We start from the raw sequence: 13,034 nt of genomic DNA, 5'->3' as shown, positions 1-13,034 counted from the left end.
ACTTTAACATAAAAAGGGACCGGTTTTTAATTTGATAATCTTCAAATATTATTAATGTGGATATGAGAGTAAGGAAGTATCAATTGCTCAAGTCTAATTTTGTTTATCGGCCCAAAAGAGTTAGACCATCTACAACTTATTTAATAATATATATGGTTTGATCTTAAGTCATATGTATTGATCCCAAACAGTAATTAAGTAATTTTAACTTTGAATTACATAGATTTTCAATTAAATTTAATCAAGCTACTAACCACACTTAATTGAACCATTATAATCAAACTTGTACGTGGGAAGGAAAATAGTTTAAAAAAAAAATTTATTTTTTTATTTTTTTGAGGGGAGGGGAGGGGAAGAATGAGTTAAAAAAAACCATTACTTAATTAAATAAATAATGGATCAACCTCAACTAAACCAACGAACTTTCTTTTATTTTTATTTTTATTTTTTTTGTGGTAAGAAGCCGCATGCATTAAAACCAACAACCTATTCAACTATTGAAAATGCTACAACAACCATCATTATTATTATTATTATTTTTATTTTTATTTATTATTATCTCAAAAAAAATCAACCATTCATATGATGACAAAGTAACATGTGTATGATGAATCATGATCCGCCATCCATTCCATTTAGTTCCATATTGTTTAGGTCCAAGTCGTGATCAACTAGAGATTTTCAAGTCTAATCACGCCTTTTTAATGATTTTTTTATTGGTTGATTATACACGTTGAAATGGTTTTGTGGATTATATGGACACATGTCAACTGCTGCAATGCAATTACTGAAATCTCATTTATGATCACAAATATTTAGATAAAGAATAATTACTGAACTGGCCCTACCCACTAACTGAAGAATTGTGGAGTGGAAACACGTTTGGCCTTATTGAGGGTTCGGTTTCGTGATCCCAAACATCACTAACCTGCCCACAAAAGAAAACACTAAAAAATTGTCTCAACCGTTGGTTAGACCATGTCCATTGGTTTGTTCGATCTGGTTCAATTAATTTCCTTTTTTTTTCCTTTTTTCCGAAGCATTTATAATCTGGCTACTAATTTGACGAGGTCAAATCCGGTATTGGATTCACCGTATATAAGGAAATTAATGGGAGATTTATTAATTGAGAGGCAAGGGAGAAAAAATCCTCTGTTGTACACAATAGTGCACTTAGATACTAAACAATAGGCTGAAATTTAAAGCATAATTTCACATTTAAAAAGTAAAATAGACTTGTATTTTTTTTGTTTTTCAACCTATTATTTGGCATCTAAGTGCACTCCTGTGCACAACACTCACAATAGAGGATGTTTTCCCAAGGCAAGGGGGTTAGTTTCGTTTGATCTTTGATTATTATTGATCCCATTATTTTTAAATATTAGTTTAATTAAAATTTCAATTTAAACCGTTGCATTCAAAAGATTTCATCAATTTCAATCTGCAGATTTTAATTATTAAGACATCCGAAGATTTCAAAAATCTAGAGATTTCAATTCTATGGAGTCATGATTCATAAAATTAACTGTTTGGTTAGCCTGAATCTTTGGAATGAAATATGTAAATTCATTATGAAAAAACATTTATGGAATCATAGTTCAAATGTTTAACGCTTTTATAATATGAGTGAAATCTATGAATAAACCTCCAATTTTTGAAATCTCTAGATTCATATAATCAAAATGGTAGACCCCAAATGTATAATGAGATTTCTTCTAACCTTGAAACATTTAAAGGATAGCTTAGGACGACAGTTATTTCTTATTGAGTAAGTCACGAGTTTGAATCTGCTTATAGTAATCTCATATATCTCCTATTATAAGAACCTGCTAATTACATTTTTTTTTTTTTTTAAATACTGTTAACTCCTTACCATGCGACACGGAGAAAAATCAAGCGAACCAACACCAGGACCAGGTTGGATAACTTTATGCTGAGCCGAGGCGATCAAACCAGGCAGCAGTGTAGATATCCAGCGAATCCAGATGTCAATGTTTGCTTTGAGAATTAAAAGTGAAAGAGACAAGTTGGAAGTTGTGGGACAAAACGTCAATGAACCAACCTAGAATTTGAGTAAAGTGGTGAGGCCACCTTTTTCTCGCGCTACGTGCCTTTAATTCCTTGCTCAGGTATGCTACGTAGACAAATTTAGTTTTTACTTTTTATTCAACAAGCCACTCGTCTTCCTACCGTGCTTCCTTGTTTCTTTGCCACCAGCAAATTCTCCTATTTAAGTCCCTCAGGCTCAGGTGTGTCGACTCCCACCCATAAGATCTGTGATTGAAGAAAAAGCGATTTGGGAAGGAAAACTAAGGAATGGCAGACATGTCTGCAACACTTGGAATTGAGAGGACATCATCCATCGAGAGTGAACCTCGAACGCTCACTATGAATCAAATCCAATTCGCAAGGGTGAGTTCTTTAATTCCAATAAGCGTGGCTCCATTACATGCTTCTTTCTACCATATATATATATAGGGTCTTCTTTTTGGCTTTGGGGCGTTTGGGCTCGCTCGATCTATAGTCTAAATCATCTCTAGCTGAATTGCAGGAGGCAGCACTTTATGTTATGCAAACCAAAAGTATCGAAGAGGCTCTAAGCATTTTCACAAAGGTAAGATGATCTTGATTTAGATGGAATCATTAATTTACACTAAATTTCAATTAAGTTCGATGATCAATTAAGTAGAGGGTTTTGTTGATATACACGATCTATGCAAAAGTCATGCAAGGGGATTCCGGATAAAAATATAATCAGAGCTGTCCTTGATTGCTCAAATTTTGGATTCTTTTAGCTCTACGGGGCTGAGGAGAAATAGCTAGCTAGGTTAAGTTATTGATTGCTTTGCATAATATGGAAAATAGTACGTCATGATTTAGATATAAATCTCTATCAAGGATAGAGAGCAAGGCAAGGGGCATGAACTGCATTGCATGATGATCCATCAACGTAGTCATATTCGGCATAGTATAATTAAGGTAGAAGGATAATTAAAAATTTGAGCTGTGGTCATGAATAGCATCGTATGGGATCTCTTTAGCAAGTTCTACCTTCTTCAATTTATCTCGGCTAAAGATACTGAGACCAACTTTTATTTTTGTCAAAGTCTTACATGAGTTTTATCTTATTTTGCTTTTGTCTCGGTTGAATTAGGATTTTTGAGTGAGCTCTTGATTAATCCATATTATGTTGTCGTTAATGAAAATTTACTGTTGTGTTTGCCTTCTTGTTGAAAATTAGTTGGAAAATTAGTTGGAGTATCTTATTTATAATTTAGAATACAAACAGCTGGTGTAGTTTATTAGGTTTTATCAGATTTTCATTCCATCTATGATTTGAAAAAGGTTAAGATTTAGCATTTCTTTACAGAAAAATAAAAAAGAATTTAGCCTTGCTTTGTTGATTGGGAGACTTGAGTTGTGAATAAAAGGATTAATCTTTGATTTTAGGGGTTAGAGCCAACGGTGAAGAAGGCGATGAGTAAAGATAAAAACGAATTTTGCAGTGGACTCAATCGAAGACTATGGTAACTTTGCAATTCATTTGAGACTTCCAGTTTCTACTCCAGCTAGAGATTAGAAGTGATATTGCTTCGATCGGCACCTCTTTAAGTTAGTAGATTATTATGAAGTTGTGCTCTTTCAGCCACTGCAGCCTACAACACGTGTACAGCATGGAGTTTTTTTTCTATTACACTAACTTTACTTGTGTTTTTCTCCTTTTTCTCCTGTTGTTAACGTTATAAATATTTATTTATTGAAGGGGGTTTTTGGGGGTAATATATCATTTTTTTCATAAGCAAAATGTTAGTTGAGGGGGTTGGGGTTCAATTAATTTGCCCCAACCATCACCTCGATCCCATGATCAACCAAAAGTACGTAATTACCAAAAAAGGCAATATGTTCACACCTTTTTCAAAGCTTGTAAGCGAATTAACCCATAGCTTTAATAAATAGATCATGTCCACTAAAAGAAGCAGCTTGTTTTATTATCATTGCTGATACTGATAGTCTACCACCAATTTTATTGTTGATCTTCTTAAAAGAAATCACATTTTGGGTATATATATCCTTAACTTTGTTCGTGCACGCAGCATGTTCGATCGTTGTTTAATATATCGTAATATATGACATCAGTTTCAGCACATGTTTGACTACTTATTCCGATAGTTTTTAGAAGGAGAGGAGAAAAAAAGAGAGAGAGAATTGTAACTTGTAACAAAGGAAAGTTCTCAAATATCATAGAAACGGTCACTCTTTATCTAAAACTTAGTCATTGCAGGAAATTTTTATAAAAGTTGGTCGGAATGCAGTCTAATGGATGCGAAATTGCGAATGGGTGTGAATACGGAGGAGAGAGAGAGAGAGAGGGGCACAGTAGCTAGAGTTTAAAATTCCTTCAGGAACCCATGAGAGTGGGGTCAAAATACAGCAGATGCGCCGCGGCGATGTTAGGTTACATGGCAATAACTGCATGCGTAGCCACATGGCAGTACTGCACATCCACTGTATTATGAATCCCTATCTCTATACGCAGCTGTCCTCCACCGCAGCTGCAGGTGCGAGCTGAGCTTGCTTCTCTTGGTGGACTTTGCCGCAGCCCATCTCCACGGTTGTTTCCCTAGCTTTCTTCGCTGCTGTTCCTCCTCCTTCTGCGCCCTTGTTATTCCGGTATATCATGTATAATATTAGCTGCAATGCTCCCAAACCTGACCCGAACCCATTTGGCACCTGCACCCATTTATTCAATGCACAGTTAGATGACGCCCCGGCCAGAAATCATCGGCAATTCTTCTGGGTTATGAAACTGGCGAACAGGGATTTAACCGGCAGTCGGTCAGGCCGAACTGACCCACTCCAAAATGTTCCCAATGCAGCAGCGGCGCTATACAGCGTCATTTTGTGCATCGATTGGGTTGGTCACATAACTGAAGGGGGAAAGAAAAAAAAAACTTAAGACGTAAACCTTAAAAGTCCCAGAGACAAAGGAATCGCTACTTACAGCGACGAAAAGATCGCGACCAAGAAGACCGAAGATGAACCAGGACGTCCCACATAGGAAGCAGAACAGAGACAAAAAGAACGGCATGTACTCCACACTCTTCGTCTTGATTACCAGCCTCTGCAAGCAAAACAATGTTAATATCGTCATTTCATACCTGCTAGGGTAAAGACTAGAGAGCCAGGAGTTCGAGTCCTGCATAGTTCATCGATGCATATTGATCGGGTCTGTCCTTAGTCCTTACCATGATCGCGAGAGGCGAGCCGTACATTATAATGGAGAAGATAGAGGCTGCAAGGCCACAGATGAGCTTCCTGGTGTGACCATGGACGGCAACGATAGAGACAACGGCGACGGTCGAAAAGACGGTGAGCACCAGCGCAAACAAACCCGAGATCCTGGCTTTCACCTTCTTAGGCGCAAAGATGATGAAGATCAAGACGTAAACTATCTCGATCAACGCACCAGTACCGTTGATCGTACTGACCAGGATGTTGTTCGGTGATATGAATGGTAGACCGTACCTAGGATAATGCGACGTTCAAATTATTATTTTTTTTTTTTTGGTAAAAACGTTCAAATTATTTTCAAAGGTCAAAAAAGCAGTAAAAAGTAATTATAAGCTAAGGCATAGCAAAACCATAATCAGATCAAACGGGGACGGGGGGCATAAGTGTAATTTAACACAATGCTTGATACTAATAAGTGATACTTGATACTTGTTTTCGTCACTGCTCTGGACCCGCCGGTACCGGAAGCACCGCCGGTATAGGATCAATGACTTTACTACCCTATTCTTTGTTCCATGATAAATAGAATTTCAGAGGCAGAAGAAGGGCAAAGCGAAGCGGGGGAAAAGATTACAGGGGCAGAAGGGGAAAACTAGGATGAAGAGTTTTAGTTACCATGCGGAGAGGAGGCAGTTGAGTAAGGTCATGACGTAAGGGATGCCTGAGAATTCCTCCGTCGATTTGCCCTTTATGATTCTCCGGAATGTAATTCTAAACAAGAAAGTTACACAAAACCCATCAGTTTACAGACTAGCTAATTGTGTATTAATGAAATCTACACATAAGAACTTGCAAAGATCGAACAGAAGAAGAGATATTGAAACATCGGGAGGATCGATCGATGACGATCCAAAAAAGGACAAAAAGTTTGATTTCAAGCGCATTCAATTTGCTTTGCTGATCATTATAACAAACAAAAGCAGATTTCTTTTAAAATTTTCAAGAAAAGACTTTGAACAGAAAGCTAAAAGACTTCAATCAAAAGACGAGGCAACAAATTAACGTAGAGGTGTTCTAATTTAATAACTGAGAAAAAAGTAGTTTCGATTTCGGTACTACTTACATCGGAACCAGGAAGAGAAATAAAGCAGTAGCATTTCCTGTTTCAGAAACTCAAATTAAACTAACTCATTAGGGGAGGAGAGGAAGAAAAGAATAAACTGAAGAGACAAAGCAAGAACCCAGAGTTGTCTGAAAGAAAACGAACAACTTACCTAAAATCCCAAAAACGAAGTGCGCAACTTCCATTTCAGTGGCGGAAGAAACCAAGAAAGTAGTCCAGAAAGAAGGATGAGTAGAGAATTGAAATTGGCTAGCTGCAGGCCGGTGTAGATTATCTTGTTCTTTGTTTCGTAGAACTACTGACTGAACGGTAAGAAGTTGAAGGCGAGACAGACGGGTGAGGGTTTTATATAGGGTGAAGAAGGTAGGACCGTAGGAGAAGAAGAGAAAGAAAATGTGTGCAAGTAGTGGAAACTGACGGTGTCCTTATCCGGATTGTGCATGCGAATTTGCCTAGCTCCTGATCGATCTGCTTCTAAGTAAGTCTCAAAACCTTTTTCTACTCTTCTTCTGGCCAGGCCGGGTTGGGGTTGGGGTTGGGGTGTTTTTGAATTGGGCACTGCTGAACGGCTGAAGTGCATTAAATATCTGGAATTGATTGACGGGAGAGCACTGAAGCTCAACCCAAAATCAAGTGTTTGGGGCAAGTGGCAAGTTCAACCTTGGGGCGGCCAAAACTCTCACGTCTCAGCGTAACGAATATACAGGTTGACAGGGTTCTCCACTTCTCCCTCCCGACGTGGTAGATTACTGTAGCCACTCCAATTTGAGGGATTTATGAGGAATAATAAAGTTTTTTAATTTTTTAATATAATCCAGAATCCCAGATGACTTTGTGACGTTTACTTTCCTTTATGGTGAGAATAGATTAAGGGGTCAAAGGTTATTTATTTAACCCTTTTTATTTATATTTTTTAAATTTTTAAATATTTATGACTTATTAATATTAATTAATGTGGTATTTATTTAATAATTTCTATTTTTTTCCTTCCATTTTTAAAAAGTATTTTAAAAATAAAATATTTGATGAATCTTTGGGTTGGATGAAATACAGTGAAAAAAAAGGGCACCCGCCTGTGCTTCTTTTTTACTATTAAGATAAACTTTATTAATTAAGTGCCCTTTTTCTTTTTCTTTTTTAATTTCAAATCAGTTCGGTAGCTTCTACTTTATTAAAGATAAACGTCATCAAATATATTGTTTTTTTTTTTTTCTTTGTTTTTGTTTTCAAGTTCAAATCAAGTAGGGTGCCATGCAAGGTTGACAGTTTTTTTGATACAAATTAAAGTTCATTTTATATATATAGGGGATGAGAATATTGCATAGGGTCCATATGTTTATAATTCTCACTCTATGCAATCCCTATAATTCTTATCCAAGATTGCAACACAAGATCGTTAATTATTCAACGATCAAAATTAAACCCAATTAACTGAATCTAATAAACCCATCAATCCAGCCTCAAGAAAAGAAGAGGAACGAAATTGGGAGAAAATTTAGGAATTTATTAGATTTAATTTTTAGTTGGAGTTTAGTTATGACCTTAGATAATTAAGTGTCATAATCCTAGATATGATATGAACCACCTTATTACATATGGCATTAGTAAGAGTTGAATTTGCAACCTTTTCACTAAGATGTGTTGGTTTGACCATCGAACAATAACTCTACTTTAGTAAGATTGACCCTTATTTGCATATATATCTTATAGGTTTATATAATTTTTCTTTTAGGCGTAAAAAAATTATTTATTGAGGCAGAGAGACAGAAGCAAACGGTTGTATCATCTATCAACAATCAACCGAGCCTTCTGGACTAAATTATCCGCTACAATACTGCTTAGAGTGGTTAAAATTTTGGGTAATTCTGATCTTGTTCTTCATATATTTTCTGTATTCATCTACGAGAATCTAGACATTCACTTCAAATTAAATGAGACATTTATGAGTCAACATGCAGAATCCCATGCATCAACCTTTAATTATTATCTATTGAAGTGAATGAATATGTCTGCTTGCCCCCACACTTGTACATATATATAATTAAAACATGAAGATCGTGAACACAGTACTATACAGGCGATAACAATCTTCATCGCCCTCGATGATCTCAATTGTGAAATTCAACTAATTAATTAATTAACCCAATTAAGGGAGGGATACTAGCTGATCCATCCCTGTCATGGCATAAATATATAAGGTTCATCAGCACCGAAGGTCTGCTAGGTTACGTTGCATGCCCTGAAGGGCAGGGCAGGGCAGGGCAGGACTGTATCATAATAGTGGTTCTTGATCGAAAAAAATCTTTGTCGATCGGCTTTGAACCACAGAATGAGAATTTCATGCTTCGTATGATTTCTTAGGAGATGCTGGATGATGATCTGTTGGTCAACATATATCTTTATTATTCCAATGGCCGATGCTATACATTGAACTTACACATTAATTGGATTCACCTCTATTTATCATTCATTTATGACTTGTTATAATTTCTTGCACCAAATCAAATTAAAATATTATATAGATAGTTTAGAAACTCTGGGAGGCTAGGACCTTCTGAGAATATTTATCAAACTTCACCATTCAACTCCAGCTTGCTCAAGCCTCAAGGGCGGTAGTGTTATAATTACCCATGCAAGTGGAAGCTTAATTGACAGGCCCGATTATATTTCAAGAGAATATATACTTGTAGTTTGTTTGAAGTGCCTATTGTGCCACTTACTTAAATTTACGATTCTCTGTATTTAGTAAAAGAAAATTGCTTGGAAAGAGCCCAGCTAGTTATTGACAAAATTAATTGATTTTTTCCGTGTACGTGGCTCCAAAAATCTGGTCGCTGATCCCCTTTTGAATGGAAACTTAAAAAACAACGTGTCTGATCGACCAGTGGTGGTTGTTGAAACGTCTAAGACATTAATCAAGTCAGTGGATGCCAAGCACAGTTTGAAGAAAGGCTAAGAAGGTAAGAGCTCACAAAGCTTGAATGCTAAGTTTGAATAGTTAATGCCAACCTTGTATGATGAGTAGGTAAGTTTATATATGTAGGTTTAGAGCATTTACCAAATTACCACGAATCTATGGTAAGCGGCACTCGGACGTACTGGGTGTCCCAATTTGTTTAGGATTCTATTCCGTGGATTTCTTGTGAAGTGCATTTGACGTGGTGGTGACTTTGGTGCCCACTATTAATGGATGCAAGCTATGTAAATTCTATTAAATCTCAACCACTCAAAATTTAGTTTGATTTGTTTTAAAGCAAAATAAATCTATTTTTTCCCCACTTAAGTTGATTATATATGCACATAGTATTTTGAGCAGTGTAGATTCAATGAAATCCAAGCACATCCAACTACCATGTTAGATGCACTACCCAAGCAATTCAATTCGGACCGGGTTCAACCATCTCGAGCCACCCGGCAGTTCATGTTGCATCTGAGCATATCAATCCGATTTAAAAAGGGTGCTATTTTTATCAATATTTTGTAATCTCTAAGTGATATCTATACGCATTGGCATGGGTGCATTGCACTCCAAAATAAAAAAAAATAAAAAAAAGGAAAGAAATAAGTGATACCTACCTAGCTACCTATACACATGAACAAAAGAAACACTTAATTTCGACATTAAATTACAAATCAAATATATATACAATTTTGACTTTTTCACTCTTTTGATCTCCCAACAAGAAAATTGCACCATAACACTTATATCTGACGATGAGGTCAATGCTTGCATTAGTTGCATAGGAATAAAAAACATACATAAATTTCATTTCATTTCAGTACCTTAACTATCAAAGAGTTGAGTTCAATGCAAATAATTAATATCCGAGACTAATTAAGTTTTCTTCATTTTTATCTTATTCTTCACCTGTATGATCGGATTTCCATTTGCAATTTGCTTTTAGATCTCTGCTGCTATATATAGTAAGGAAATTCTTTCTTCATTGCGGGTGAAAAGTAGACTTGTCTTCAATGATCGATCCAATCAAGCTGCGCTGCTTAATTAGCTCATTCATTCAAGGTATTTGTTGTTGTTGTTGTTGTTACTTGTTCAATAGCTGCGTGTGTATGCGTAACCTCCCACGTTGTTGTAGTGAGTATAGTACTGATTCTGCTGCAGTTTCAAAAGACCAAGTTGGCCTTGCATCCCATCCCTTGTATATTGTTGCCACATCATCTGTTCTTCCATCAATAGCTTCTGCTTCTTCTGCAACTCCGGCATTTGCACGTAGGCAGGTGGCGGAACCGCTAGAGATGCAGCGAATGGATCAATATTAATATAATTATTGCCGGAAAGTACTGGTGGTGCGGGTAATGCCAGCATCGCCGGCGGTTTAGCGGACATTACTACGCTACTTGCACTCCCGTTGCATCCATAGACATTCTGTGCCGCTGCATTAACAGCCGGCTGCTGTTGATACATGCCGTCAAGCAATAACATATCGAAACCACCGCCAAGCGAGGTCCTCTGGTTCGAAAGCTTGCTGGCCGATTGCACCAAAGCTGTCTCCCAATCCCCAGAGTCTTTCGAAGTGAAAGCTTCCCAACCAGGCTCTTGCGATGCCGATGCCGATGCCGATGCCGATGCCGATGATGACGTTGTGAGGCCGTCAAACAAGGTCAAGGCCAAGTTGTTGCCGAGTTCTTCCGCCGTCATCCTGTCATTTTCATCGTGGAGATCCAACAAGTCCACTTCTTGTTGTGGGTTGGTGGTGGTGGCTTCTTTTTTCTTCTCTTCTTCGGGTGGCGGCAATGCTTTGATCTTCATCATATCTTCCTCTTCTTTCTTTTCCACAGTTGGGTGGTCTTGTCCTTTATTATTGTTTTTCTTCTCCTTGTCCTTGTCGTCGTCGTGGTGGCTGATAGTGTCGTTATTTTTATTTGGTTGTTCTGAATGGTTATGGTTGTCAATTTTCTTCTTCAGGGCAAGAGCAGATTTCTCTCGGATGAATTCGTCCATGACCTCAAGTTTCTTGGGAGAGATTTTATCGACATCTGGGTAATCAGACGGCCTACCCATACCGATTTGTTTGCACCAACTGTAGAACGAGTCAAGCTCATCGAATTCTTTGCTCAGGCGGGCGAAGACCTCGTGGATTCGGACACAGTCCTTTACATCCAGATCCATGAAACGGTCGATCATGACGCCCACGATTTCTGCTATGCCGTAGAATATTTGGATGCTCTCTTTCACCATCGGGACAACGGCAACCATCACCACGTGATTGTGTTTTGCCTCTCCTAGCAAACAACAACAACAACAACAATAATGACAGAAGACGTAAAAGCATTTCCAAGAATTCTTACCCTAAAAAATGAAACAAACTTTAAGAGAAGAAAGAAACACACCTGTTGGTCGGCATGCTAGGAATCTGTCCAAAATTCGTTGCAGGCGTTGGACCCTGGTGAAGATGCGCTCCATACTATTGATGTTATGGACGGGAGTATTGCTCATCGGCGGCGACCGTGCAGCGTCTTCTTCTTCTTCTTCTTCTTCTGCTTCTTCTTGTTGTTCTACTTCTTCTTCTTCTTCTTCTTCTTCTTCTTCTTCTTCACTGCAGCTTGCAAGCTTACCACTTCGGGGACCACGTCGGCCATGCATGCGAAACTCAAGTCTCTCTTCAAGATAGAGGGCAAATGTACGTACAAATGCAGAGAAATCCCAGGAATTGGATTGAGAAGAATCCTTAAAATCAGACATGTTGAGAAGTCGAGTACCACGGCGTGTGGAGTTGTAGATCTCTGATTCATAAGCTGGATCACCCTCCATGAGGAGACGATGGATTAAAATGAGTGTCTTGAGTGCCACGGTCCAGTTCTTAGTTTTGTTCAGCCTCTTTGACAATGAGTTCACGCAGGCAGTAACGTAGGCACGGGAGTAACTTGTTAAGCTTATTACCTCCCTGATGTGCCTCTCGCAGGGCGGTTGTTCTTCGTGGCGTGTCGCCTTTACGATGGCAATTTCGATTTCGGAGACGCAGTGGCTGCCACTGCTCACCTTCGCCAGCCCAATGCTAGTCTTGTCCTTTACCGCCCCAACAGCCTTACGGATCTTGCTTGGGGCCATCGATAGCTACTCGCCAACTTATCAACCCTGGATGAGAGCTCCGCAAAACCCAATCTTTATTATTTCGATAACCAAACCCGATGGACTGATTTTAATCACTCAACTTTACCACAAAAAAAATAAAGATTTTAATTACTACGCTCAAGTCTTCTAAGATGAAGACGAAGTAAAACCAAGAAAAAACTTCGATACTTGAGTTTGTCACATAAGCCCCCTGCTTCCAAGCAAAATCCATGGTACATACTTCATGGTCCAATTCTTTGTCAAATATATCGAAGAGGGCCAAAGTTTTTTTTTATGTAGCTTGTTTAAGAGATCTTGGATTACCCATTGGCCATTGACATGCACCATATGGTCTAGCTAGGTTAATCACACGACCCATTTTAAGGCTTGACGATAATGATTAGCCTATCAGCATTTCATATGTTTTACCAAGATTAATCATGATGACTCTCCTTTTTGATACCGAATGGGAAGCAGCTGGAGTTGTATAGTGAATAGTGAAGGGCCAGCCGTTATTTTCGAAGTATAAAAAATCACTAATTTGTGATTTGTAATGGTCAATATTATTATTATTATTTTTGGTAAGGTGGCCAATATTATTTTCATATA

The 13,034-nt window shown here is 37.9% G+C and overlaps 2 protein-coding genes across 2 annotated transcripts; both read right to left on the bottom strand.

Moving 5' to 3' along the window:
- Nucleotides 1-4,192: 4,192 nt before the first annotated feature.
- On the bottom strand, nt 4,193-6,824 carry SWEET1 (Nodulin MtN3 family protein). The gene is made up of 6 exons (XM_089161634.1): nt 6,507-6,824; nt 6,356-6,392; nt 5,908-6,003; nt 5,247-5,526; nt 5,003-5,122; nt 4,193-4,731 (listed from the first exon to the last, which is right to left on the bottom strand). The coding sequence occupies exons 1-6, from the start codon at nt 6,538-6,540 to the stop codon at nt 4,528-4,530; spliced, it is 771 nt and encodes a 256-aa protein (XP_089017760.1). The 5' UTR covers nt 6,541-6,824; the 3' UTR covers nt 4,193-4,527.
- A 3,582-nt stretch (nt 6,825-10,406) lies between these two features.
- LOC149008820 (putative clathrin assembly protein At1g03050) lies at nt 10,407-12,422 on the bottom strand. Its single transcript, XM_089164423.1, has 3 exons — nt 11,930-12,422; nt 11,705-11,860; nt 10,407-11,596 (listed from the first exon to the last, which is right to left on the bottom strand). Exons 1-3 carry the CDS (start codon nt 12,420-12,422, stop codon nt 10,407-10,409), a joined length of 1,839 nt encoding a protein of 612 aa, XP_089020549.1.
- Between the last annotated feature and the right edge of the window lie 612 nt (nt 12,423-13,034).

This window comes from Hakea prostrata, chromosome 7 (genome assembly GCF_041222555.1).
Source record: "Hakea prostrata isolate BN-2017 chromosome 7, UWA_Hpros_2, whole genome shotgun sequence".
Taxonomy (NCBI): domain Eukaryota; kingdom Viridiplantae; phylum Streptophyta; class Magnoliopsida; order Proteales; family Proteaceae; genus Hakea; species Hakea prostrata.
Note: the sequence above shows the minus strand (reverse complement) of the source record. Positions and strands in the feature narration are given on the sequence as shown.

Coding starts and splice junctions, on each gene's coding strand:
- SWEET1 (XM_089161634.1), bottom strand. CDS start 6,540: ATGGAAGTTGCGCACTTCGTTTTTGGGATTTTAG. Junction 6,393..6,506: donor CTTCGTTTTTGGGATTTTAG/GTAAGTTGTTCG, acceptor TTTCTGAAACAG/GAAATGCTACTGCTTTATTT. Junction 6,004..6,355: donor TTTCTCTTCCTGGTTCCGAT/GTAAGTAGTACC, acceptor TTTCTTGTTTAG/AATTACATTCCGGAGAATCA.
- LOC149008820 (XM_089164423.1), bottom strand. CDS start 12,422: ATGGCCCCAAGCAAGATCCGTAAGGCTGTTGGGGCGGTAAAGGACAAG. Junction 11,861..11,929: donor CCGACGTGGTCCCCGAAGTG/GTAAGCTTGCAA, acceptor TAGAACAACAAG/AAGAAGCAGAAGAAGAAGAA. Junction 11,597..11,704: donor CCTAGCATGCCGACCAACAG/GTGTGTTTCTTT, acceptor GTTGTTTGCTAG/GAGAGGCAAAACACAATCAC.